Source organism: Perissodus microlepis, chromosome 20 (genome assembly GCF_051167445.1).
Source record: "Perissodus microlepis isolate ML-2025 ecotype Zambia chromosome 20, ASM5116744v1, whole genome shotgun sequence".
NCBI lineage: Eukaryota > Metazoa > Chordata > Actinopteri > Cichliformes > Cichlidae > Perissodus > Perissodus microlepis.
In genome coordinates, this window is record NC_140480.1 from 18,292,554 (window position 1) to 18,318,878 (window position 26,325).

General features: G+C 40.4%; 1 protein-coding gene across 9 annotated transcripts in view; it reads right to left on the reverse strand.

Moving 5' to 3' along the window:
- Positions 1-26,325, reverse strand: part of myt1a (myelin transcription factor 1a) — a 52,043-nt gene that overhangs the window by 14,198 nt on the left and 11,520 nt on the right. For 8 of the 9 annotated variants that reach the window (XM_084916870.1, XM_084916866.1, XM_084916867.1 and 5 more), the window contains 10 exons: positions 26,169-26,282; positions 25,868-26,085; positions 22,614-22,816; positions 22,258-22,473; positions 18,906-19,054; positions 11,733-11,795; positions 3,493-3,561; positions 3,177-3,239; positions 2,674-2,757; positions 2,047-2,268 (listed from right to left, as the gene is read on the reverse strand). In XM_084916870.1, the coding sequence (XP_084772996.1) occupies positions 2,047-2,268; positions 2,674-2,757; positions 3,177-3,239; positions 3,493-3,561; positions 11,733-11,795; positions 18,906-19,054; positions 22,258-22,473; positions 22,614-22,816; positions 25,868-26,085; positions 26,169-26,282 (1,401 nt within the window). The remainder of the gene's footprint in view (positions 1-2,046; positions 2,269-2,673; positions 2,758-3,176; positions 3,240-3,492; positions 3,562-11,732; positions 11,796-18,905; positions 19,055-22,257; positions 22,474-22,613; positions 22,817-25,867; positions 26,086-26,168; positions 26,283-26,325) is intronic. The other variant, XM_084916868.1, reaches the window with a different exon arrangement.

Sequence of the window (26,325 nt, forward strand, 5' to 3'; positions counted from 1 at the left end):
TCTTTACTTATTAACATTTGAAATGATACAGAAGCTTGAAAAGTAACACAAAATTAGCTGTGTTTCCAGAAAAAACACAAAAACTTTTCAGAAGTACTTAAGGTTTTGTGAGGGCACAAAACCCTGTTTACCCTGTTTAAGCTTCTAGACTTCTGATTGGCCAACATTTCTATACGGTTAGGATTTGCCATGTTCTTGACAGCGTTTGACTTTATTTTTTGCATTTACATGTAGATGGAGATATTTTTCAAAACTGCATGTGTGGATGGGATTTAAAGTAAAAAAAAGAAAACGGAAAATCTCTGTTTCAAAAATACGCGCGTAGGTGTGGACGTAGCCCCAGAAGAGCAGTGGGGACAGTACATCTTGGTATTTTCAATTGAATTAAATTTTAATCATACAGTGCTAAATCATAACAACCGTTACCTCAAGATTCTTTGTATTATTGTAGTCTTTACCTTACAATGTAGAGTAAAGCAGAGAAAACCCAAACAATCAGAAGCCCACGATGAGCAAGCACTTGGAAACAGTGGAAAGGAAAAACTGCCCTCTACAGGAAGAAACCTATAGATCAGTTGTGGGTGGTGGGAGGGAGTCGTAGGCTTTCTTGTAGTCAATGCAGGTGGTGCTCAGGTTAGTCTGCCTGGTCTTAGGGTCCTGGTGTACTGCTCTGTTTAACAGAAGCTGGTCATTTGATCCTCTGGTGTTGTTTTCAATGCCCAGTGTTCATGTAATGATTCATGTGCTTATTCAGCTTGGTTGCTATGATACTTGAGAGGAGCTACCATGTTGTGAAAAAGCAGGCAGATGGCCAGTAGTTCAACAGTGTTATACCCTTGTGGAGCTCCTTCATGATCGCTATTGCTCTGCCCTGTGTTAGTCAGTCCAGATGAGTACCTGCTTTTAGCAGCCTATTTAGTTGTGCCACCAGGCAATCATTGAATGAATGTCTTTAGCTTCTTCAGCCAGTAGGCATTGTTAGGACCTGGTGCTCTCCAGCTCTTCTTTCTGGAGTTTTTGGATGCCGGCCTTTGTGAAGACTGATTCTTGTTCTGGGAGGTTGCTTTGGTCTGCTCTTAGTCCATGATATTGATATTGTGTGACACCTTTCTTATACATATTCCTCCAGTACTGCTCAGTCACAGCTCTGTGTGGGTCTGATCTTGTACTACTGTTTCTTTGCAGTGGGAGTACACCTTTTCTGTGATGCATCTCTTCAGCCTAGTGGCCAAAGCTGTGAGCCTTTTTTGATGGTTTCAAGAACTTTATTTATAGATATCTTGTTGTATTTCTTATTTGTCCAGGACCTGTCTCTTACGATGCCCTTTGCACCTCTGTTAGCCGACTAACATCCTTCTAGTCTTCCCTGAGTTTGCTTTCTAGCCTTCTTCTTAATGGGGGGCTTTTTCTACATGCATTTTTAATCTTATATCCAAGTGTGGCAGTGGCATATATGAGCTTACTGGTGTCTGTGATGCTGGTATTAGAGATGGTGAGCAGAGCTCTGTTCTCTGTGAGGATCTCCTCTGATGAGACTCAGGGAGCCGGGAGAGTTGTGCTCTTGGTTGTGTGGCTACATTAAGTCTGCCCACAATCTTCATCCTCAGCCCAGTAGATGCATCATCTACAGTTACACTGCTCTCTGCCTGAGTTAGCTCATCATATTTTTATGGTTAACTGTTGTTCCCATTGTGCTGTAGCCTCGGGATCTCGCAGCTTTGATGGTAGCCTCCGCTTATTGATGTTCTTGCACTGAGCTACCGTCTGACTATCTTCTGACTTTCATTCCTCTTCTCTCCAGAGCATACCTCCACCTTCTTCCTACGGTCACTACAGATCACATCAAATGTTATCTGCAAACAACATGGTCCACAGAGACTCCTGCTTCAGCTCATCTGTCAGCCTGTCCAAGTACAGAAATCTGCTGTATATGTGTGTGTGTGTGTGTGTGTGTATATATATATATATATATATATATACATAAACCAAAATAAATCAGAAGTTTGGTTAGAACCACTATTAATGATGCACTGATATTCAGGGTACCTGCGATGTGTCAAGAAGCTGCCGTTAGCATGACCAGAACCGTCACAGCCTGGTGTTGGGCAAGATGGGCCCTCGGTCTTGAAGGCCTTCCAAGAGAAGGGTGTGCCATTTAGAAGACCTTCCTTCTGCCGGCGTGCTGCTAGTGGACATCCATAAGCACTGCGATGAGTGGCGTACTTCCCACTGATGTGGCCCAGGCTATCACAGCCAGGAACAGGACATCTGTAGCCAGGCAGAAAACACTGTCAGGCTTGTTTGGCTTAGGCTAACACAAGACATTTTAAATTTGGTACATGAATTTAGACAATGGCCTCTGAATGGGTTAAAGTAGACAAATGTGTCATTTATCCCATTTGTCCCATCATTGAAATCCTTTCCATTTTTCTACAGGAAAGAATAGAGGCATAGTTTTAAAATAAGTAAGATATTATCCTCTTCACAGGGTCAGTGTGCTGTCCTGTGACAGCCCTGAAGGTGGTGTAAGAACTAAAACTCCATCATTCATCTGAATCATCATAATTCATCTTCTGATACTTAATATCTATAATACATTTCTTTTGAGCCAAAGTAAACCAAATTATAATCTAACAAACACACACACGGTGCTAATGAGCTATTGTTGCAAACCTGAGCAGCTCAGAATCTTCTTTGTCATCCTTGGTAGGGGTTGATTTGACTCCACTTTTCTTGGCTCGGGGGCATCCAGACAAACTGGCACAGAGGAAGAAAGTGGACCACACAGAAAAGACAAAGCTTTGCTTAAACATAGGCTAAATAAAATTCTTTAAAAGAATGATCTCAAAAAGTAAAAAAGTCATTTGTATATTTTGAAACATGTAAGCTAATATGGGTGAAGCTGATTCTGTTTAATGCGCATTTTAACAGTTTACAAGGACTCAGTACATTTACAGTGAGTTTATGTGAACATTATATTCTGTTAGCTTAATGTTTGTCACTCAATGTCAGCTTCTGTCTTAGTGAGACTGGTGGACTGTGTAAGCAGTAGGGACCAAGAAAATAAGTCTACACACAGACTTTTTTTTTTTAATTATTGCCAAAGTGTGACATAAATACACTGAGTAACTGATGTAGTCTGTAACGAATATGTGATTAGGGAGGCAAACTCTCACCTGCGATGTGAAGCATAGTTTCCAGTGATGTGGCCTGATCCATCACAACCTGGAGTTGGACACCTGAGACAAACACACACACACGCACACACACGCACACACGTGCACTTACTCAATTTGCAAATTTAAATTATTAGCACATTGCTGGCAAAAATGATTTTTTTCCACCAGATTACTTAGAATCAATTTTTTTTTGTTTCCAATTTTTGATATATTGTATTATATCAAAAATATTAGTATTTTATATTAGTTTAAAAAGGAGAGCAAGGACAGAGCTGTAGCTGTGGAGGTGAGAGACGGGAGAAAGCACACATACTTTAGTTCTGCTGTGTGGGCAGCCATGAGGGTCCGAAGTGATTTATCAGCAAGAGGACAGCCTGACAGACTGAAAGATAGGTTAGAGAGAGAATGTCAGAACACCAGACAGATCAGAATGTCTGAGTATGAGTGAAGGAAAGAGCCAGAACCTGAACTAGACTGCAGAGCCAGGACAGAATTGAGCAGGATACACAGCAAGGACAGAAATGGTATTATTTTAAATTCAAGTAGTGTCATTGTTAGCTTCCCCTAAATATGTTCTTTGGCATAACCAGAGTCATCTACTCTGAATGGTGTAAGTTGTAAATGTAACAGTCTACTGTTTGCTGAAACATCTGAAAGGTCTCGTTTGTTCAAATGAAGGGAAATCCTCAAAAGTTTCACTGCGTATCCTCTACATATAGTAACCATGTATTAGTTTTCAAAGGAGCTTGCAAAGAAAAGCGTCTGGACTTCTTTAAGTTGCTTGAAGACGTTTCACCTCTCATCCGAGAAGCTTCTTCAGTTCTAAGGTCAAATGGTGGGGAGTCCCAGATTTAAACCTAGTGGGAGTATCCCCCCAAAGAGGGACAAAAGGACCCCCTGATGATCCTCTAATCGCCTGAACCAAAGTGTGAAAATGGGTGTGGGTCCCAATCAGCCAGGGTTTCGGGTGAGCTCATTGTGAAACCTGGCCCCACCTTATCATGCGAATTGCTGAGGTCAGATGGCCCGGGATGTGAGTGGGCGTTAAGGCGTCTGGGGAGGGAACTCAAAACTGGATTATAGATGGCAGACAGTTGGTGTCATAAACCACCGCCTCTGTTCAAAGATGGTCGCTCACAGTGGAACTTAGAACTGAAGAAGCTTCTCGGATGAGAGGTGAAACGTCTTCAAGCAACTTAAAGAAGTCCAGACGCTTTTCTTTGCAAGCTCCTTTGACTAGGATGACCTGGATGACTGAGAACCTACACAGACATGTATTAGTTTGTTTCATTACGTGAGGTCAGGTGTGAGAGGTCCCAGTTGTCTGTGCTAATGTGCTGAACAAACACTGAAGCAATGAAGATACAAATTTTACATGAGCCATTTCATTACAGCTGAAGAAACTTTTTCAATGCGTGTACCATGCTACCCCTGCCCCCCCGAGACCCCACCCACAAAATGGGAATCTATGTAAAACCTAAATAAATAACAATAAAATTCCAAAGCTATAAACAATTTGAAAAAATGTCTTTAGCTGAGAGCTGTTAGAAAAACTAGTTTTAGTTATTTGCAAAATAAGGAGATAAGAAATAGAAATCTCTTAAAAGTTACACTTAGTGACACTTTTCATTTCACAATTCAAACACTTTCAGTGTGGTGCTAGATTGTAGCCAAGTATGTGGTTTAGTATTGTCTTGCTGACATAAACAAGGCTTTCCCTGAACCTAGCAAACATACCTGTGTGGGGTCACAGTGGGTAGATGTGGGTGAACTGTGAGACTGTGTTGGCTGGGCAAATCCACACTTGCCCTGCCCACACAATTTTGACCTTTGGGTTCCCTTTATGGGTTTTAAAAAACTATGATGGTTGGGTAGGCTAGCCCAAGTGTGCACCATAGTGAAATTTTGCCCATTTGTGTCCCCCAGAAGGAATTCTGTGGGCACTTAACTGTGTGTGGACCATGTGTGGGCACACCCCGTTTAATGAGTGATAAGCATTGGTTTTGTCCTGCTCACACAGCCCCTCAGTTCATGGGCACATTTGCTGGTATATTATTTATAATACAAAAGTAAAGGTGTTTCATATCTTCTCTAAAATAGATGAAAACATGAAATGATAGAACATGTTTTATTACAATGTCAGAAATATAAGACTGAGAGAAGATGACTGATTTAAAACCTCAGTAAAATTAAAGTTATACTTGCTCTAATTGATATACTGCAAAAGAGCTCAACAAGTAAAATATATTAGGCCAGTATCTGAGCATACTGTAGATCTGTTGCAGGTCTACAGTGGGACACACTGTGGGCCATTCTCTTGTTAGTGTGGGCAGCTCACAGTCAGCCCACATTATGGGCTGTCCCACTGAGGCCCCGCACTGTTGGACCAAGATATGGTTTGCATTTCATGCTTGAACTGGACCCCTGATCAGCCTACTATGGGCCTTAGTAGGGTAGTGAAATGTAAGCCCCGTGGGTCTATTCCTAGTGGCTTTACACAGCCTCAAGGGGGCATGCTGTCATCATCTGGATTGCAGCATATGATCCTAAAAACTTGTATATATCATCTGGCATATTGCTCTCTTTCTCGCACTTTCTCTCATAAAATTGTATAAAAGCAGATCAGAGTCTGGTCAGAGGTTGAATAGACAGGTCATTATTTAGCACTTTTCTTCTTTATCTGAGCACTCAAAGTGCTTTACACAACCTGCCTCAGTCACCCATGCACACAAGCACTTTTTTCTATGCAAGTGCTTTCTATCTACCACCTACAGGGTGCAATGGCATTACTTCAGGACTGTTTTGGATGAAGTGATTAGAGCATGTTGTATAATATGTGATACATGTGCCCTACACACTATCTTATGGCACTTGGAGAAAAAGATGAGTTAAGCCAGGATTCTGCTTATCATCTTCTCTTTAGTTTTTAGTGCAATCATCCCACAGCTCTCTCTCTGACTGGATTGAACACCTTACTCTCAAATTGGATTTTGGACTTATTGTCATGATCCTGGGTTTTTTGGCCCAGCATTTTGAGTTTTCTTGTGTTTTGATATTATTTTGTATTCTAATTTATATTTAAGTCCTATTTGTTATTCTAAGGATTTATTCTACAGTACCTAGGTTATTCTGTTTAGCCTTTTGATTATTAGATTCCCCCTTGTGTCTTTGCCCTCTGTGTGTCTGTGTTTATCTATGTTGTGAGTCTTTGTGTCTTGCTTCACTCATTTCATTCTGCTCCCCCCTGCCTGTCATGTTATCCATGTTTCCCCAGTCATGTCTCTGTTTGTCTGTCTGCACCTCTCTGAGTGTGTTCCCATTATTTCCTGTTTTACTTTGGTAGTCTCCTACGCCATGTTTTGCTTGCCTCTCTTACTTTGAAGCTACCTTGTCTCATGTGTAATGTTTAACTGTACATGCTCCATCTCATTGTGTGTAATTTGCCCCAGCTGTGTTCCCCATGAGTTTCCTGTTCCCTCGTAATTCCCTGTATATTTAAGCCTTTTGTTTTCTTCTGTCCAGCGTGGCGATCTCTCTCATTCCTGGCTGTGTGAGTCTCTATGTGTTAGTTTATAGATGTACCAGTATAGTTTTGTGTTATTTCCCCTTTCAGCAAATAAATCTGTCCTATCTTGTTCAAGCTGCACCACAGTGGTGCAGCTTGAACAAGGTAAGGATGGATGGTAAGGATGGATGTTAATGCCTTTCTGGAGACCATTTTCAAGGACACAGTAAGACGTATGCCCTCCGCACTGGGAGACACGCCTCATACCCCCATCATTAAAAAAATCAGCACCACCCAGAATTTACAATAGCTTATTTCCACAGACAATAAGACTGTTAAACTCACTGTGATATGCAGAACAAAGCCACTTTTGGAAATAGGTATAGTGAAAATGCCAACATTTTATCACTATTTAATCAAAACACCCACAATGAATAGCAAAATAATTGTTTTTCCAAAATTTTAAATACCTCATACAAAATGCTATTTCTGTTTTGTTTGAAGTAATTATTTTATCAGCAGTTTCTCAGTTCTTTTTTTTTTCTTGTTCAGTGAGAGAAATCTCACTCATTATGTTTTAGGTTTGAATAAGTGCATTAAAGTCAGGTTCAGTGTTTGAGGTGGAAATAAGAAGGACACTCACATCAACAGCAAGGTCCGCCTTCCCTTCTGCACCTGAGAGCTCAAGGATGTCCTTGCCTTCCTTTTCACAAAACTAGCACTGACTTACAATAACACCTCCTGTCACGATCCTGGGTCTCTGACCCAGCGTTTTCAGTTTACGTTTTGAGTTCTTAAGTTATTCCTTTATTATGTTGAGTAATTGGATTATCTTTTGGTTGCCTTTAGTTTATTTATGTTTCACCTAGGTCTTCTGTGTTAGTCTGTCATGTTTCTTGTCTTCTTGTCCATGTTGTGAAGTTGTATTGTCATGTCTGCTTTCCACTTTGTTTCCTGTTTTATTTTGATAGTCTCTGTCCTATGTCAGTGTAGTCTGCTTTGCTTCCTTTGTCTCGTGTCAGATTAGTGTCAGCTGTTTCCCCATGTGTTTCCACTTCCACTAATCACCCTTGTGTGTATTTAGTCTGTGTATTTCTGTCAGGTTGTCTGTTGTTCATGTCATGTTCTCCACACCATGTTTCTAAGTTTCATGTCCAGGTTTTTAATGTTGTTTGTTTTGTTCACCCAGTTTAGGTTAATGTTAGTTTTGCTTCAGTTTGCCTTGCCCTTTGTTTGTACCTTTTAACAGCCTCATTAAACGTCTCGCTTTTTGTTAATATTCAAGTTTTCTTCCACATTCTTTGTGTCTGCATTTTGGGTCCTCTTTGCAAATACATACAGTGTGCTGCCGCATACTGTGACACCTCCTGGTATATAGCACAATGCAAAAACACCAATTTCAGATCTGGTTTGGACAGCCAATCATAAAACCTGCCGGTTTGTTCCATTTCAGGCCAGGCCTATCTAAGCAGGCAGTCACTTCTATAAAAAAAATCACTATATTTGTGGTCACTTTCACTCTAATTGTTTCAGTGTACAAAGATGGAATATCGGGCCTATGTCATAGACATTGCAGCTTTAGTCCAGAGACAAGGAGAAAAGGTCTAGCAAAGATTCAAATGTCTGTTCCCACTCTGCATCAGACCAATTGTTGTACTTTTTTGTGTGTTTAGCTTCATAATGTTCATTCAAACTGGAATCCTTAAACACAGCTATCTGCTCTCCATAAACTAAGCAGATGGCTTTACCTGACGTCAGTAAATAAGTACTAAGAAGCTCATGTTTACATTCTTCATAAATGTTTTATTTAATGTGAGCTGATAACTTTGAAGGCCAGCTTCTTTCATAAAACTCTGTTCCAACGCATTTAAAGTGAAGCTGCATTCGCTTGCACAGGAAAAACAAACAAACAAACAGTCGCCTTCAAAATAACAATAAAGTTGTATTCTGTGGTGGCTGGAATATGACAAACTATTTGATCTCATGTGGACTGGCCACATGTTGGATGTGCCACAGATGCTGTACAATGTCCAGGTATGTTTCAAATCATTTCATTCTTACACCTTCACTGCTTACTCAAAAAGTAGGTCCATATTATCCAAACATCAGTGACACAGGGTTCAAAACTGGTCTAACGCATTCTAGGACAAGTGGCAGAAACATTATCTGTTCCCACTACAACCTCACAGAAGTGGACATCGGAGCAGCCAACCTTAAACAAAGAAATGTGATGCTTGTCAAGTATTGATGAAAAAGAACCAGCTGGCCTGTTGTCGTTATCACTTACTGTATCCTCCAATAAAGACAGATTGGTATGGAATGTGCGAGTCACCAGGAAAGAGGGACCAAAGCTATATGTCAGCTGTGGGAATGAGATGGCCTTACACACTATTCTCCCAATGACTGAAATGTATTTTGACTTAAAACTTGTTATATAACTACGGGAAACCTTTTCGGTTTGTTTATTTTTGTTTATTTATAAGGAACCCCATTAGCTTCCACAACAGTGGTTGCTAATCTTCCTGGGGCCAAAACCATCAAATACAATCAAATAAAATATTACACAATAAAGTGGATACCAAATATCCGCATAATTTGGCTCTTATATCCACAGTAAAGGTTTACAATTAAGAAAATATAAGCATATAAATATCAATGACACTGAAACAAAATACACAAATTTCCATTACAAATGACATTGCCCTCTTACAGTATTTACAATGAATTAAAAGCTGCCTAAATAGGCTTATAAGTGATTTTTAAAATTATGAATAGAAGCCAATTCTCTAAGTGCGTAAGGCAACTTATTCCACTGAAAAGGTGCTCTAAATATAACAGAGTTTTTCAAAAAGTTGCGTTTAACTCGAGGAGTTACTAAATTGCGGTTTGTTGAAAATCGTGTACTATGATTATGTATTTCATCTGGATATTGCAACTGAGCGGAAAAAAAATATGGTGTGTTTAACAGTATTGCTTTCTTTAAAAATACAAGTAAGCCATCGTATAATTCAGCTTGTACAGAAAGCCAAGAAAGTTTATCATGCATTTTATCGATACTTGTATAGTATGAACACTTTAACACTAATCTGGCCGCCTTGTTCTGGACTAACTGAAGTCTGTTCAGAGCTGACTCACTGTTACCACTTCATTGTATCCTAGATGAACATGTTCATTTGTTACTTAGACAAAGTTTACTTCTTTGATTCCACCTTCTTGCATGATTTGGGATATGCATGTTTGCAAATTTGTTGCTGTTCAATAATGTCATCAGTAAGTCCACAGTAAGAGTGTTGCTGTTGAGGGAACGCAAACAATGTTCTTCATGATTGATGCACCTTCTTCAGCTTGAAATTGTCTTTTAAAGCACTGTATGAATTTTGCTTCTGTCAATGAAGAGTAAAAAAAATTGGGTTTAGTAAAGAAAAAAACGAGCGAGTATTTTCTATGTGTCTTGTGATTATTCAATTTAAAGACATGAGAATGGAGGCTAGAGTCTTTTCCAGCTGTCATAGGATGAGAAGGCAGGGTACACCCTTGTCATGATTTTATTCCAAGGCTCTCACGGCAATACAGACAACAATTCATGCTGATATTTATAGATCTGGCCAATAGGAAGAACATGCCCACACAAGAAACCAGCAGGTGGATATTTCCTCAGTTTTGCCCAAGTTCACCTGGTCTAAGTATAGAGAGGGAACCTGAACCCTCCTGTCATTGTGCTTATTCTGAGGAGAGGAAGAGTTTGGTCTGACTGCTGACTTCAGCCAGGTATTGGAAGTAGAGGGCAGTATAAGTAAATACAGTATTTTGGTAATAATGTGTGAGAAGCTTGAATGCTTTGCTTTTCCTGCAGTGAACACAGCTATAGACACACACTAGGAAAGTCACAGGATTGGATGCCATAAAAGTAATGTGTCAGCAGAGATGGGCAGTAAAGTGTAATCCGATTACTTTTTTCAAGTAACGTGTAAAGGGATTACTATTGCAAATTAGATTACTGTTACTTTCCCGTAAACACGCTGTGTTACTGCATTACTAAACCGTGATTTTGTTTGTAAGAGTGTCTCATGACAATGAAGTACGAGCATGTGATGTCCGTGGCAGCAACAGACGTGTGTAGATCAACAATGGATAATATGGAGGACGGGAGAGAGTACGACCATGCAGCTTTTAAAGCTTGGAAGTACTCACATTACTTTGAGTTTGATTCCGTAAAAAGGGTAAAATTAAACTTCAAATCTGAACAAGCACCGAGCACGCTGCCACGGGAATGTGAAATTCACAGAGAAACCCCCGGATCCCCCCACTGACATGACCACTGCGGTGGCAAACCTCCACCAGTCCCACTCCTGCTAAACAGGTGAAAGTAGATTTAAGAGTGGCATGACTTAGTGCTGCTGAATCTTTGATTTGAGTTTTTTCTTTTGCTGTGCATTACTTGCATCTATTTGAAAGAGTGAGTGTAAACGCAACGCATTATTTTATTTTATATGCTGAATATGCAGAAAACAGGTTTAACTGTTAAACAATTTTCTTCAAGTCAAAGACAGTTACATATAATAAAATGTTTGCTCGATGCAATGTGCATAAAGTTAAAAGATTAAAACTAATAAAACAATTTTTAAAAAGAGGCTTTTCCATTTGATTCAATTTTATATGATGGATTATGCAGAAAAATGGGCTGAAAGGTCTATTGCTTTATTACCTATTCAGATTGTGTATCATGTTTTTAAACTAAGTAATAAAATAATAAAGTATATAATTACTGTTGAAAATAAGTAATCAGTAAAGTAATGGGATTACTTTCTTGGAGAAGTAATTAGTAACTAATTACTATTTTCAAGTAACTTGACCAAACTGTGTGTCAGTAATGGTGAACAGTGTTCTGACTGCTGTCTGACAGACTTAGTAAAGACAGGCTAATGAGATTTTTCTTTCTTTTTTTTACAGGCCAAAATGAATGATTTTTTTTTTTTGCTATAATCACACTTTGAAAACAGCAGAAGCAAACACTGGACATTACTTCTAAGCTAGATTTGAGGTCTTACCTCCGATGTGATGCGTAATTGCCAGTAATGTGTCCACTGCCATCACAGCCTGGAGTAGGACACCTAGGGTCAAGAACACATTCACAGATCAGTGTAGTGCTTCTACAGACTTTTCAGAAAACAAAAGCTTTCTTGTGCACATATCCTGTGTCTTGCATTGTCTTTTGCTCCCATGTTTTCATTTCATTTCATTTTAATACTCTCCCTTTCTAAAAGAGAAACTCATAATCACATATGCAATAAAGCAAGCAACAAAAACACCTGTATAAATCGACTGGTACTTAACTATAACACTTTTCTTTATATATATATATATATATATATATATATATATATATATATATATATATATATATATGTATATATTTTTTTTTTATTAGTTTTTTTTCCATTTTCACAAATAGTACATAATTACATAACATAATAAAGTGTACAGTTCAGAGCCATAAAAAAAACCCCAAAAAACCCCACCAAACAACCCCCCCCCCAAAAAAAACACCCCACAAAGCAATAAACAACCCCAAAACAAAGCAAAAACAAAAACAAACAAACAGACTGAGAACTAAACACAAAACAAAACACCAGCTCAGATCCATCTAAAAAGTAAATAAAGAATACAATACAGTACAATACCTGTGGTCCCAGTAGTACGTTGCAGTTTGAACACTCAAGAGAATCCTTGTAACATAATACTAGAGACATCAGGTTCCACATAATTCAAGTATGGTTCCTACAACTTGAAGAATTGGTCTGTTTTTGAGTGCAGTACACATGTAAGATATTCCAATGGCACTAGATCCAACACTACTCTTTTCCAACCTTTAATAGTTGGTGCTTTTTCATTAATCCATTGGAGTAGTATATTCTTCCTCACCGCATAGGTGAGAATACAATACAACCTCCTATTATTCTTGGATATTAACCACCGGCTGGGGAGACTCAGTATGAGAGACAAAGGGTCCATCTCCAATTTACAACCCAAAATCTTCTCCATTTCAGATAACACATTAGACCAATATTCTTGCAATTTCAAACATGAACAGAAGCTGTGAGTTAGGGTACCAATTTCTGTCTTGCATTTGATGCACATGGGTGAAAGGGTAGGATTATATTGATGTCTGCGAAATATGGATATATGCATTCTGTGTATGATTTTTAACTGTATTGCTTTGGTACGATTACAAACTGAGATTGATTTGGCATAACTCCAGACATGTTTCCACTATTCATCATCAATTATTATACCTAACTCCTTTTCCCATGTGCCTTTAAGCCTCTGTGACATCACTGAAGGTACAGAATATAAAGCCGTAGAAAATATCTTCACAGGTACCTCTTTATCTGTTAAAAATAATAATTTCTTAACATGAGAGACTTCATGACTGTCACTGAAGTTAGTACTGTGCAAGATATAATGCCTTATCTGTAAATAACGGAAAAAGTCATGTTTGGGGAGAGAATATTTCTCAACCATTTGGTCAAATGGCATAACCACATTGTCGGAGAATAAGTCCCTCAGTCTGTGAACTCCTTTGTTCTTCCATTCCTTAAAACCTATATCAAACATCCCCGGTTGAAAGTGAAGATTATTCACAATAGGGGTGAACATAGATGTTAACTTCAACCTTCCCTCAATTCGACATACTGACCGTCAGGCCTTAAGTGTATTAAGTGTGATTGGATTATCACAGCCCGATCTAATATCTTTAAAGTTCTTAAAGAACAGTTAGTCCCTTAATGGATACTTTGAAAGAGAGGTTTCAATCCCCAACCAGATAGAGTGTGAATTATTTGTGACCCAGTCATGAATATAGCACATGTGAGTACTCAATTGATATGTTCTAATACAGGGGTGGGCAACTCCAGGCCTCGAGGGCCGGTGTCCCTGCAGGTTTTAGATGTGTCCTTGAACCAACACAGCTGATTTCAATGGCTAAATTAGGTCCTCAACATGTCCTGAAGTTCTCCAGAGGCCTGGTAACGAACTAATCATGTGATTCAGGTGTGTTGACCCAAGGTGAGATCTAAAACCTGCAGGACACCAGCCCTCGGGGCCTGGAATTGCCCACCCCTGTTCTAATATTTGGTAAATCTAAACCCCCTACTGAACCTGGGAGCTGTAGTGTAGCCATCTTAAGTTTTGGTCTGCGTTTGCTCCATATAAAAGAGCTTAGCCAGCCATTCAGATCCTTCATCACCCTATTTGAAATTATAACTGGAATAATTTGAACAGGATATAACAGTCGAGGCAAAATATTCATCTTAACCATTGGTATACGTCCTAGCCAGGAAGCGGGTAGGGAATTCCATCTCTCCAAATCCTGCTTTACCTTCTCGAACAGAGGGGCAAAATTTGCTTTATACATTTGTTTAAATTTTGGCGTTATAAATATCCCTAAGTATACAAAACCTGTGGGGGACCTCTTGAAGAGGAAAGAAAACAGTCCAGTTGGCACTGAATTAGGGCTCCCAGTTGGCATAGCCTCCGACTTAGTCAAATTTACTTTATAACCAGAAAATTGACTAAATGTATCAATAATGTTAAGTAAAGCCGGTACTGATGTCTTGCATCCAGAGAAAGCACCAAACCGCCCATGTTCCTTTGCTGAGCAGCCTGAATTAGACTGAGAAGGCGCCTGACATTGTTACGGGAATTGCGGCCTTTTATAAAGCCTGTTTGCTCTTCTTTAATAATTAGAGGCAGGAGAGTTTCGAGTCAAGTAGCTAATATTTTAGAAAGTATCTTCTGGTCCACATTTAGAAGAGCTATCGGTCTATAAGAGGAACAAGACTCTGCACACTTCCCCTTCTTCAAAATAAGAGAGATATTAGGTTCCCTTACAGTCTGAGGTAATCTATTATGCAAGAAGGAATAACTAAACATATTAAGTAATGGGTCTATTAACAGCTCACTGAATTCTTTATAAAATTCTCTACTAAAACCATCAGGTCCTGGGGCTTTTCCGTTCTTTAAAGTTTTTTATAGCGTTTAGTACTTCCCCTCTAGAAATGGGAGCATTAAAGGTGGTCTGTCGTTTTGTTGCTATGGTAGGCAGATTGAGCCTGGAGAAGAAATCCTCCATTAATTCCAGTGCGTCAACTGGTTGTTCAGATGTATATAGTCTACAATAAAATTCTTTGAAGATGTTATTTATGGTTTTACTATCATATACGCGCTCATTCTGAGCATCACAAATAACTGTAATAACTTGTGTTTCGGATCTTTTCTTGGTAAGATATGCCAAGTATTTTCAGGGTTTGTTTCCATGTTCATAAAATCTTTGTCTAGTAAACTTAAGGTTAAGCTCTTCATCTTGCGTAAAAAGGCTATCTAAAGTTGATCTGACTGCAGATATCTCTTGCAGTAAGGCAGGAGTTGGGGAGTCAGCATAAGTACTTTCTTTTGTTTTAAGTTCTGTCATTAACTGATTCTGCTTCCTCAATTTCTGCTGCCGCTTATTGGTATAATTTAATAGTTTCCCACAGTAGGGCGGAGTCATTTGTTGACTGCAGGTTGATGTACAAAAAATATCTAAACTCAGTGTTGAAGTAAGATATAAATGTATGGTCCTTTAGAATAGTTGTATTTAACCTCCAGTATTTTGCTCTGTTTACCATATCTTTGAGAGAGAGATCCAGCATTACATTGGCATGGTCTGAGATTATAATACTACCAATTTCACACGATAAGACTAAGTGCAATAATAGCCCTGGTAAAAAAAATAAATAAATCAATCCTAGTTTTATTCTCCATACATCTACAAATCTCAAACCTTCACAGATAGAATTAAGTGCCTTAGCTTGTGGTGAGAGAGGCAAAGGCTTATGGGGGAGCCTGTCAATAACAGGATTCAGTATACAATTGAAATCTTCCCCCACTATAGAAATGTCAGAGTTAATCTCAGCGAAGTCTGTAAATACTGTGGTCATAAAATCAGACGGATGAGCAGGGGGGTAGTAAACATTCAATATAGAAACAACCATACCCAATAATATTCCCTTGACTATAACATACCTTCCATGCCTGTCCTTGACACACTCTGTATTTGAAAAAGGGGGGCTTTTCCTCACAAGGATTGCACCCCTCTACTTCTTGAGGTAAATGAGGAGAAAAATACCTGTCCAATTCCACCTTGCTGTAATTTAAGGTGTTCTACATCATATAAATGTGTTTCTTGCAAAAGTGCAATATCAATGTGTTCTTTTTTCAGAAAGGTGAGTATTTTTCTCCTTTTAATGGGATTATGGACCACTCTTACATTCCATGTACACAAATGCAGCTGATTACTTGCCATATTATTTAAGTGGCCTGGCCTGTATTTATATAGCGCTTTACTAGTCCCTAAGGACCCCAAAGCGCTTTACATGTCCAGTCATCCACCCATTCACACACACATTCACACACTGGTGATGGCAAGCTACATTGTAGCCACAGCCACCCTGGGGCGCACTGACAGAGGCGAGGCTGCCGGACACTGGCGCCACCAGGCCCTCTGACCACCACCAGTCACCATAAGTCACCTACTGATAGACAAGTTACTGAGGAGTAGTGTCTTCCTGCCTCTGTTCCAGTGAATGAAGCAGCGAAACGGCCTCCTTCGGGGTGTTAAATCTCCTCTGAGTCCCGTTCACCGTTACTCTCAAGGTACGCACCTTTACATCATCGAAAGCTTTCCGTCTTCGAACGACCTCAGCCGAATAATCATTAAAGAAGGAAATCCTAGATTCCTTACATGTGGGGCTGTCCTTGTTAGATTGGTGGGATCCAAGCCGACGAGCCGCCTCCATCACGCGTTGTTTATCTGCATAGTTGTGAAACTTCATTATAAGTGGCCTGGGACGTTGATCAACGCCGGGCTTCGGTGCTGAGGATCGGTGTGCTCGGTCAAGTTTCAGCCTCCCTGCCTTTGTGTCCATCTGGAGGTACTCCGGGATCCACTTTTCAAGGAACTTAACTGGATCTGGGCCCTCTGTGCCTTCAGGTAAGCAGACTATACGTACGTTGCACCTGCGACCTCGGTTGTCAAGTTCATCTTTATGTTCTAGCATCTCATGTATTTGTTTCTCGAGTTGTGCCAGCTTAGCCTCTGATAATGTCGCCGTGTCCTCCACATCAGCAATCCATTTCTCCGCCTCATTCATTCTGGTGGCAATCGCCTGCAGCTGTGAGGTCTGTTCTTTAATAGCTTCGAGAACAGTAGAAATCTTGGAGTCAATTACTTTAGTAAGATTATCTGTTATTCTATCCAAAGCGTGAACAATACTTGGTTCCATAGAGCCGGGACTAGCAGACATGCTCAGTATCTCCGGTATGGTGCCTAGCTCCTCTTCGTTTTCAGCATAACTGGGAGTTTTCCTCAATTATTTTTTTGTACTTCTGTCCGAGATTTTTAGGAAGTAACTGTCCAGGTTCATGTCAAAACACTCCCCTTTGGAAATTCTGTACTTGACGCCGTTCAAATATAAAGATATGAGATAAATATTAACAAATACCACTGGAGCTCACTCAGCCACAATGTCTACTCTACGGCGCCATCTTGAATTCCCCCATAACACTTGTCTACTCTGAGTACTCTTTTGTGCTTTTTACTACAAGCTTCATTCACCCAACCACACACATGTTCAAACCTTGGTGCCCGCTCTAACATTCACACACACCCTCCAGTTGTGAGTCAGGAGCATTGGGAGGAACTTGAGTTCAGTACTTGAGGATACTGACCCACCCACATTCTGCTTGGTAGATGACCTGCTCCATGTCCTCAGCCACAACCGTTCGTGTGTCACCTTCTGTCACCTTGCTCATTTTTCAGAAAGAAAAATGAGTAAGGTGACAGAAAGTGACAAACAAGAGACAGAAACCTTCTGTCTCTTGTTTCTTGCTCACCCTGGCTAAATAATAGAACTTGTGGTCTTCAGCATGCCTGTTGAAAAGCAGAGCAGCTATGAAAGACCACGGGTTTGTTTGTTTATCAAACAATGAGACAGTGAAAGAGGCTATTTTAACAGAGCGTCATATATTTATCAGTGACTTTGTAGATAAGATGAAATTATCTTTATGTTCCTCCCATTATGAAGATGATCACCAGTGTCCTGAGTCATGTATCTCCTTCTCTCCAATAAAAGTGAATGACTTAGTTACAGTAATGGGAAAGATGAAACCCTCATCATCCTCGTTAGAGATCTTGCCTCCTTCTGTCCTGTTTGGAACTTTCACAGTCACTTCATTGCTGTCTATTATTAGCAACTCACTGAGAAAAGTTTGTGGGTTCTTTCAACACATCGCATTCGATCGGGGACCCCAGTTTACATCCTGCATTTGGAGAGAGTTCTATGCCATTGTCGGTGCCAAGGTTAGTCTTTCCTCTGGCGTCTATCTGCACATTAACAGGAAAACCAAACGAGCCAACCAGGAGTTAGAAGCACTGTCCACCTGGAGCAAGCAGCTATCCTGGATCAACAACACAGTACCGTGACGTCTTTGGCTATGGTGTCTCTACATTTAACATCTATCAACCTCCTCTGTTTCCACCAACTGAAGCTGAGAGTTCTGTCTCTTCTGTGCAGCAGCATCTGCTTAGCTGTTGGCACCTGGAAGGCCACTTAGGCTGCTCTCCGCAGGACAATGAACCAAAATACGCACATTGCTGACTTGCTGACGCCAGGTTTCTGACCAGCCTACTGACCTGGTCAGAAAATTTGTTTTTCCACAAAAGATGTTCCACTCAGAACAGAACCCAAAAAAATATTACAGTTGCTTATTAACCCTTTGAAACTGAGGCCTTGATTAATCCTTTGTCAGTAGTTTTACACTTCTTATTTAATATGAGGATACACAAAGTTTTCCATCTGTCCCAAATGAACCCCCACAACCCAAATTTCAAAATTTCTTTGCGAGCACTGATTTACATGACATATTTCATTGATATAATTTCTCACATGCACACGTCTTCCTGCCCTACTGACACAATCCCTCTTAAATGTATTAAACATTTAGCTATAATTTCCTATAAACCAATCTTGAGATTCCACTGCTTTAGATCATTACAGACCAATTTACAAACTGCCATTCATTTAAAAAAATTATTTGCAACTGGGTTTGTTTCTCTGCCACAGCTCTTAATTGTACAGCTGGTTTTCATCACACAAGGTTTGTAAAAAATATTAAAGACTTACACAAGAAGCTCTTTTTTGCTGTCTTTGGGCTGAAACTTGACCTTGAAGCTGGTGGTGGTGACCTCACCGGGGTATTTCCTGTCCTCCAAGTTCTCTTGGTCCTCTTCCTCACCTTCAGATGAGGTATATGAGGGAGCTGTGTACTCCACCTAAAGCAAGGTAAGACATAAGGTGCTTGTAGCAAGGACCCAGGCTGCCAGACAGTTTTTCCCAAATGTGAATGTTTTTTTATTTGTGCAAACAATTTAGGAGACAGTCTGCTCCATGCTCTCGCGGCTTCCTGCCAAACAACAACCGAAAGGGAGGAATCCCGTTGAGGCCTGGGGCACCTCCTGCACTGTAAACAACAGAGGGGTTGGTGGGGTGGCTGAAGAAGAATTTAAAATTCATGTTTCGTGCAGTTCTTTTAGTGTACAAGACATGAACAGAGGCCCCTGGCCAGTCAGTATCTCTTTTGGGATGCTGACTGGGGAGATGACCTGAAACAGTGCCCGCCCCACACTCTCTGCAGAAATAGTGGGTGGTGACACTGCTTTGGGATATGGCAGTGCATAATCCAACAGAACTAATATAAATCTGTGTGTACTTCGGTGAAATGGCCTAATAAGGTCCATACCAATACGCTCAACTGGGACCTCCATTAACAGTAACGGATACAAAGGAGCTTTTGGGAGGCCCGGCTGGTTAACCAACTCCGGACACTCCGGGCAGGACATGTGCCATCGGCGCACATAATCTGCCTGGAAAATCATTTTCCATGGCTTCTTCTTTCGTGCGAGTGTTATGAATCACTTAATAAATCCATCAATTTTAATCACTTGGTCAAAGGCTGAGCATAGGATGTCATCGCAAGACTGTTATAATAGGAAATGGTGTGTGGAGTAAATTACTAGAGGCAGCGGGGCCTCAAGTGAAGTACCTGCCATCTCCTCCTCCCCAGAGTCAGCATCAGATGACCCGCATCACCAGTGAGCACAGACACTACACACCGCTAAAGGTCGTAAATGCATCCCCTCATACTGCCCCAAAAGGTTAATAAACCCTGGCCAATCTGTCCCCAGAATTAAGGGATGTGTCTGGTGCGAGCTAACTGCAGCCTTTACTCCATGCATTTTTTCACCTGTATTTAATTTGATTGATTGATTGATTGATTGATCATACTTTGTTCATCCCGAGGGAAATTGGGTTAAGGCTGCCAGCCATGCCAGCGCCATCTTACCCTTCCAACCATACATACATTACACAAACATCACATGGGAAAGACAGGTCAGACAGGTATAACAATGGTAAATACACAACATGAGGAAATACGAGGAGAAAAAAGAACTCCCCCCAGACTGAGCTCCAACAGGGAGATCTGTTTGAGAACAGAAAAAAAACAAAACACCTCAGTGCATACAAAAAGCACATGACTATCAATACACCATAGAAACACAAGACAAGCAACAGGGGAGGGTAAAGGGTAATAGAGAGCCGGTGTAAACAGCGCATCCGGTCCTGCAGCATGTCTGCGCTGGTCCAGTCGACCGCCATCTTCCCCGGGAGGGGACAAGCATCGAAGGCGTTTGGAAAGGGAGGGGGGATGAGTGTGTATCAGTGTATGTGTATGTGTGTGTGTGTGTGTCCAGAGTTCAGCTGAGACAGTGTCCTTCGCCCTGCCAGGCTAAGTAAACAGTCTTCCAGCCAACCCAGGTGGCCTTGCATAGGGGAGGAACAGTCTAAGCACCGTCTGTTATCAGGGTGTTTTTGTTCAGCTCCAGCCTTGAGATCACAGCTGGTGCCAAAGTGGTAGCCGCATGAAGTGATGGTGGCTTTTACTTTAGTGCGAACAACTCTTATTCTGAGTGCTTCTCCAAGGTGTAATCCAATTTGTGCTCAGAGGTCTTATTCTGAGTGTTCACGGCAGCTGCAAGCTTCTCCAAGATCTTATCCGTGCTGCACTCAATGAGCCCATTTTGAGAACTCACGCCTCGTCCCATCGTTTCAATCCCAGCGGGCAGCCTTGTGGGGGTTTGAACAGCCGGTTCCGCTTTCTTAATTCTTCGATAAGCCAGGGCCAAGCCAGCTCCGATCAGCAAGAACCCTGTTATCATGGTTCCGAATAGATAGATATCTTCAGCGTCTTCGATCGACAGTCCCGCCAGGCACACGACCCTCGAGTTATGCCACCCGTCCATCAAGTATCCAGCAGGGAAAGTACCTCCAGGACACTCAGGCTCACCCGAGCCCAGACTTCTCGTTGAGAAAAGGGTGTCAATTGCATTCAGGGACCAGTTGATCAAATCCATAATTCCTCTCTGTGAGAGAGTGTTCCAGGGAAAAGTAATACAAAAAACATGAGACTAGACAAGGACACAAGAGGCCAAGCAGGGAAGCTAAGGGAGAGGAGGAGGAGGAGAGGAGAAAAGTGTGACTGCCTTCGTCAAGAGCAAGAGAGCAGCGGCATTATGGCCTATTCGTGATGTTCAGGTGAAAGTCAGCCCAAGCAACCAGACATTCAGCTACACTTGTCCCATGCTTGGAATGATCCCGCAGCTTATCTAGGAGATGGCGATGCGCCACTGCCTGCTCCCGGTGCACAGCTACCAGGTCAGCCAGCATCTGGGTTAGCACCTCCACTGGCTGAAAAGAAGTGACTGTAGCAAGGACCCAGGCCGGCAGGAAGTTCTTCCTGCATGTGAAGGTTTTTTTAAATTTGTGCAAACAGCTTATAAGACAGTCCGCTGCATAATTTCTACAGCCCACTCTCTCTGCAGCTCAGTGATCCTCTCCCCTTAGGTCCAGGGATCCTACTGAAGTAGGGAGCCATGACCAGGTGATGGAGAACAGATATGTGGGGCAGCTTCACCGCTCCCCTGCAGCTAAGCCACAAACCATGCCACAGTGCTTAACCTTATTAGACCACCACCCAATGTAAGGCTAATTGAACAGTACTACTTATTCCCTAAATCATTTTTTATGGTTCTGTAATGGTTAACCCACCATGTGCATCACTTTAATCAAACCAACAATTTAAAGCTAAAATATAATTATTTCTGTTATCAATGAACTTTCTAATGTATTATTTTTCAAGAAAGGAGAAAAAGCAGTAAAGTACATTACTGTTTTTTGATTAAGATGTCAAATTGAAAATATTTACTGGCGTTCCAAATTAAATTTTTAATGGTTTAATATGACACTAATAATAATTTACGACTTCAATCTTGACAGATTTCTAAAGTATTTGTGTTTTTCTTGTTTTTATTGCAGGTGCTCTAATACATTTATTAAGAACTGTAGGTTCCCAACAAATCAGCTCTGATTCGCTTTCATTTTCTCTAGCTGTCCTCATTTACAGTAGATCTGTACTTACTTCTTCGTGGTCTTCTTCTTTGACACCACCCATTTTGGTGAAGTCAAGTGGGCCTTCCCACTCTTGCTGAGTTTGGCCCTGAGATGCAGTGGCTCCCACATGTTGAGAGGAAGAAGACAAAGAAGATGAAGGCTCTGGAGACTGTACTCCCTCCCGCTTGGTCTTCTTCATGCTAAGGTCCAAGGTGCCATTCTCATCCACCTCAATATCCGCCTCCTAAGTGAGGACACAGTGTGCAAATGAAGTGACTGCAAACTCAAAGAGCACGAGTTTCATACACTGTTCATTGTTAGGCTATTTTAAACCGTAGTTTTAAAAAAGAAGCATGCGTCTAAATGAAATTCACTGTGCATCACCTTGGTGCAGGGCTCCCTGGTCTTGGTGCTGAGTGTCTCTGGTCTCTCCCAGCAGCGGGTGGACAGGTTGAGGATAGCTGTTGCTGCCATGTGGGCTGCCTCTGCATCTTGGCTATAGTCATAACCGCTGGAGGACAAGGTGCTCATAGAAAAGCTTCCTGACATGCTGTGACTGGGGGAGGATGCCTTGGGGAATAATTTAGCTGCGTACAAGTGGAACAAAATGATTTCCTTGAGACATGAAATTGGGAGGAGATTACTGCATATTCTACGACTATATGAGTGCAACATAAGTACTAGTTCAGGTTTCCTTTTAGTTATAGCAGAACCTCATACAATTTTATACAGAGCTTGGCAAGTGAAAAAACAAACAAACTTTTATGTATAAATTATTTAAAAAAGTAAAACATTTTGTACAAAAACATACAGTTATTAATACAAATTTATAGATGTTACTGACAAAAATTGTTTTTTGGTATAATGTCATTTATTGATCAGAATAATTGTAGAATGACATATTCCATTTGGATATAACTCAGGTGGTTCTCTGCCCCTATAATCTCAGGACTGCACCTTAAGTTGTTTCTGATACAGGTGCCTCTTTAGCATGTGAGTGTGAATGGGAAACATTATAAAAGCCCTTTGCAGAACCTAGCTATGTTTGAAAGGTGGTATAAAAAATGTGAATAAGACCATTTCACATAGAATGGTTAGCACTGTCACCTCGCTGCAAAAAGACTCCTGGTCTAAACCAGGAACCAAATGAGGCCTTCTTATGTGGAGTTTGCACGTTTTCCCTGTGCCTGGCATCTTCCAGGTAGTTCGGCTTCCTCCCACAGTTCAACTGATAGGTTACCTTGTGCTTGATGGATGTGAGGAGGGTAAATGTATACCAGAATTAGAATTTTTCCCCATCTGTCTCTCTTCTCATGTTTTGTGTGTGTCTTCTTGTTTCTGTGTTTGGTTTCTTTTAATTGTTTTAATGTTTTACTTTGTAGGTTAGTTTTATTTTGTATCATGTGTTACTTTTACTTATTCACTGTCACCTGTATCTCATTTCCCCTGCTGTTTGTCATTTCTCAGGCTCAGTGTATAACTAGTCCTGTGTTCCTCTTTGTCAGAATATCGCTGATCCTTGTGTGTAACACTGCTTTTTGTTTTCCTGCTTTGGATTTAGTCTCTGTGCTTTCTTGGCTTTCAACTGTTTTTGTTCCTTCTGTATCTTTTGAATTTCTTGCATTGTGATGGCTGCAGTTACAGCCACACAGTGGTAATGTCCACCAAACATCAATGTTACAACAGAGGCTTACACATAACACTACATTTACATTTTTCTTCCTTTAGATATAGGATTTCATTTACAGGGTAATAAAGAATTGGTTTTGGTTTAGAATTAATTCATTTATATACTCACATAATACTGTATTTTAAAATAAGTGAGGATATTTTAGTTTACACTGTTATGTATGTATGATTTAATCTTTCTTCTGTTTTCTTTACCTCAGTGACAGCTGCTCGGGTCCCTTGGTTGATGAGCTAAGAGGTGGAAAAGGGGCAGAGCAAGCTTATATGGAGAACTGCAAATTGGGTCATACCACAATTCTGGATCATGGGGGGGGGAAATGGAATTTGTTATGTTAGTCTCAGTTGGGTTTTTGTGTGTTTTATCCCTTTTTTTGTTTTTGTGGGCTGATCAGCCACTATTTAAGTTTCCACCTGTCTGTTTAGGTAGGTCAGTTTGTTTCAGTTGTTGTTAGTGTTTGTGTAGTTTTGTTACTTTGACCTCTTTTATGGGCCGAACATTTAGATTTTTCTGTATAGTTTAACCGAGTTTGTTTTGGGGTTGAATAAAAAAACTTTTTTGGACTTTAACCTGTACCTGACTTTCCTTCACTGCTCGGTCCATCACATGCATCCTTAATTTGGGTCATCATTTCCAGCCTTAACTACATAATCTTTTTCTTTTTGTATTATTCTGTGTTTAAATTGTTTGGAGATTGCAGGAGTGCTTGGTTCTAAAATATATTCAAGAATAAGACAGTGAAAGAAAGTGCTTAATGCTTATCAGATTCACCAAGTTTTTTTCTTTGGTATCTCTAAAGGAGATAAATATTGCCTTTGTCATTTGAAATATCTCATTTAAGCCTTCATCTACTTGTAATATGGATGTATTATAACACTGCAATTGATCAGAAGATACCAAACAAATAACAATTTGCAAGCACAGAGGGAATGCGGTTCACAAACAGTGCCATAGAGAGTTTATGTTAAAACCATAACGATACCTTGGAGTAAAAATTGACACAGCTCTTAAAATGGACAAACAGGTAAATACAGTGGTGAGAAAAAGCTTTTTTCAGCTGAGGCAGCTCTTTAAAGTAAAACCTTTTATTTCTTTTTGTGACTTGGAGAGAGTTTTACATGTATTTGTGACCACTCGGCTTGATTATTGTAATGGACTTTATATTGGTATTGATCAGGCTTCATTATCACGCTTGCAAATGGTCCAGAATGCTGCAGCTTGCCTGTTGACAGGGACATGCAAACGTGAGCACATTACCCCTGTTCTTGCCTCTTTACACTTGGTTGCCTGTCCATTTTAGAATTCATTTAAAAATTTTATTGTTTGCTTTTAAAGTTTTAAATGGCCTGGCTCCTTCTTACCTGTCAGACCTTCTACACCAATACAGTCCACAAAGGTCTCCCAGATCAACTGACCAGTCACTCCTTGCTGTCCCCATGTCGAGACTGAAACACTGGGGGGACCGAGCTTTCGCTGTTGTGGCCCCCAAATTATGGAATAAACTGCCCCTCCATATTAGGCTGGCCCCAACACTTGAAATGTTTAAATCACTTTTAAAAATACACTTTTTTTCAAAGGCTTTTTAGGAGTCGTACCAGAGTCAGCTTGTAGTCAGCTTTAGTCAGCTGTTGGTCACTCTTAATCTTTTTATTTTGTTAATCTTATTTATTGTATATCTTATTGTCTATTTTACTCATGTTTTAATATTTAATATATATACTGATTTATTTTTATCTTCTTTTTCATTTATGTATTTATTTTATTGTTATTTATAGTTATTTTTTGTCTGCTTAATGTATGTTTTTTAACTGCTGTCTCTGTTTTATTATTGGAAAGCACTTTGGTCAATTTTGTTGTTTTTAAAGTGCTATATAAATAAAGTTGGATTGGATTGGTTATAAAAAGCCTGTAAGTTGTTAAAAAATAAAAGCAAAGTGAAATTGTATCTTACTTTTGAAGGCTTTGGGTGATGTTTCAGCAGTGCTAGGTGTCTTTGGAATGAGCGTACGTTTTCCAAAAACCTGACCATCAAAGCTTGCATAGTCAAAAGACACCTTGGAGTATTTCTCCAGCTCCTTGGCCAGGTTTGCTCGAGGTGTAGTGGTCACCGTGTTGGGCCGGTAGCTGCCATACTGAGGGATCTCCAGCTGTTTGACAAAACACATGGGCCTAAAAAAAGAGCCCTGATTTAGGTACTGATACTTTAACATTGTATGAATCAATTAGTTGAAAATTTTTCTTGCATGTCTCACCTGAGCACTCTGTCAGAATTGGAAGAGGGTTCACTGGCTGAAGCCTGTAAATGAACCTGTTTGTCCTGGTTCTTGTTCAGCTTAGCAGCTGCGGCAATGGGGCAGCCGGACAGACTGATGGGGAGGCATGCCAATGATATTGCATTTAAAGAAATAA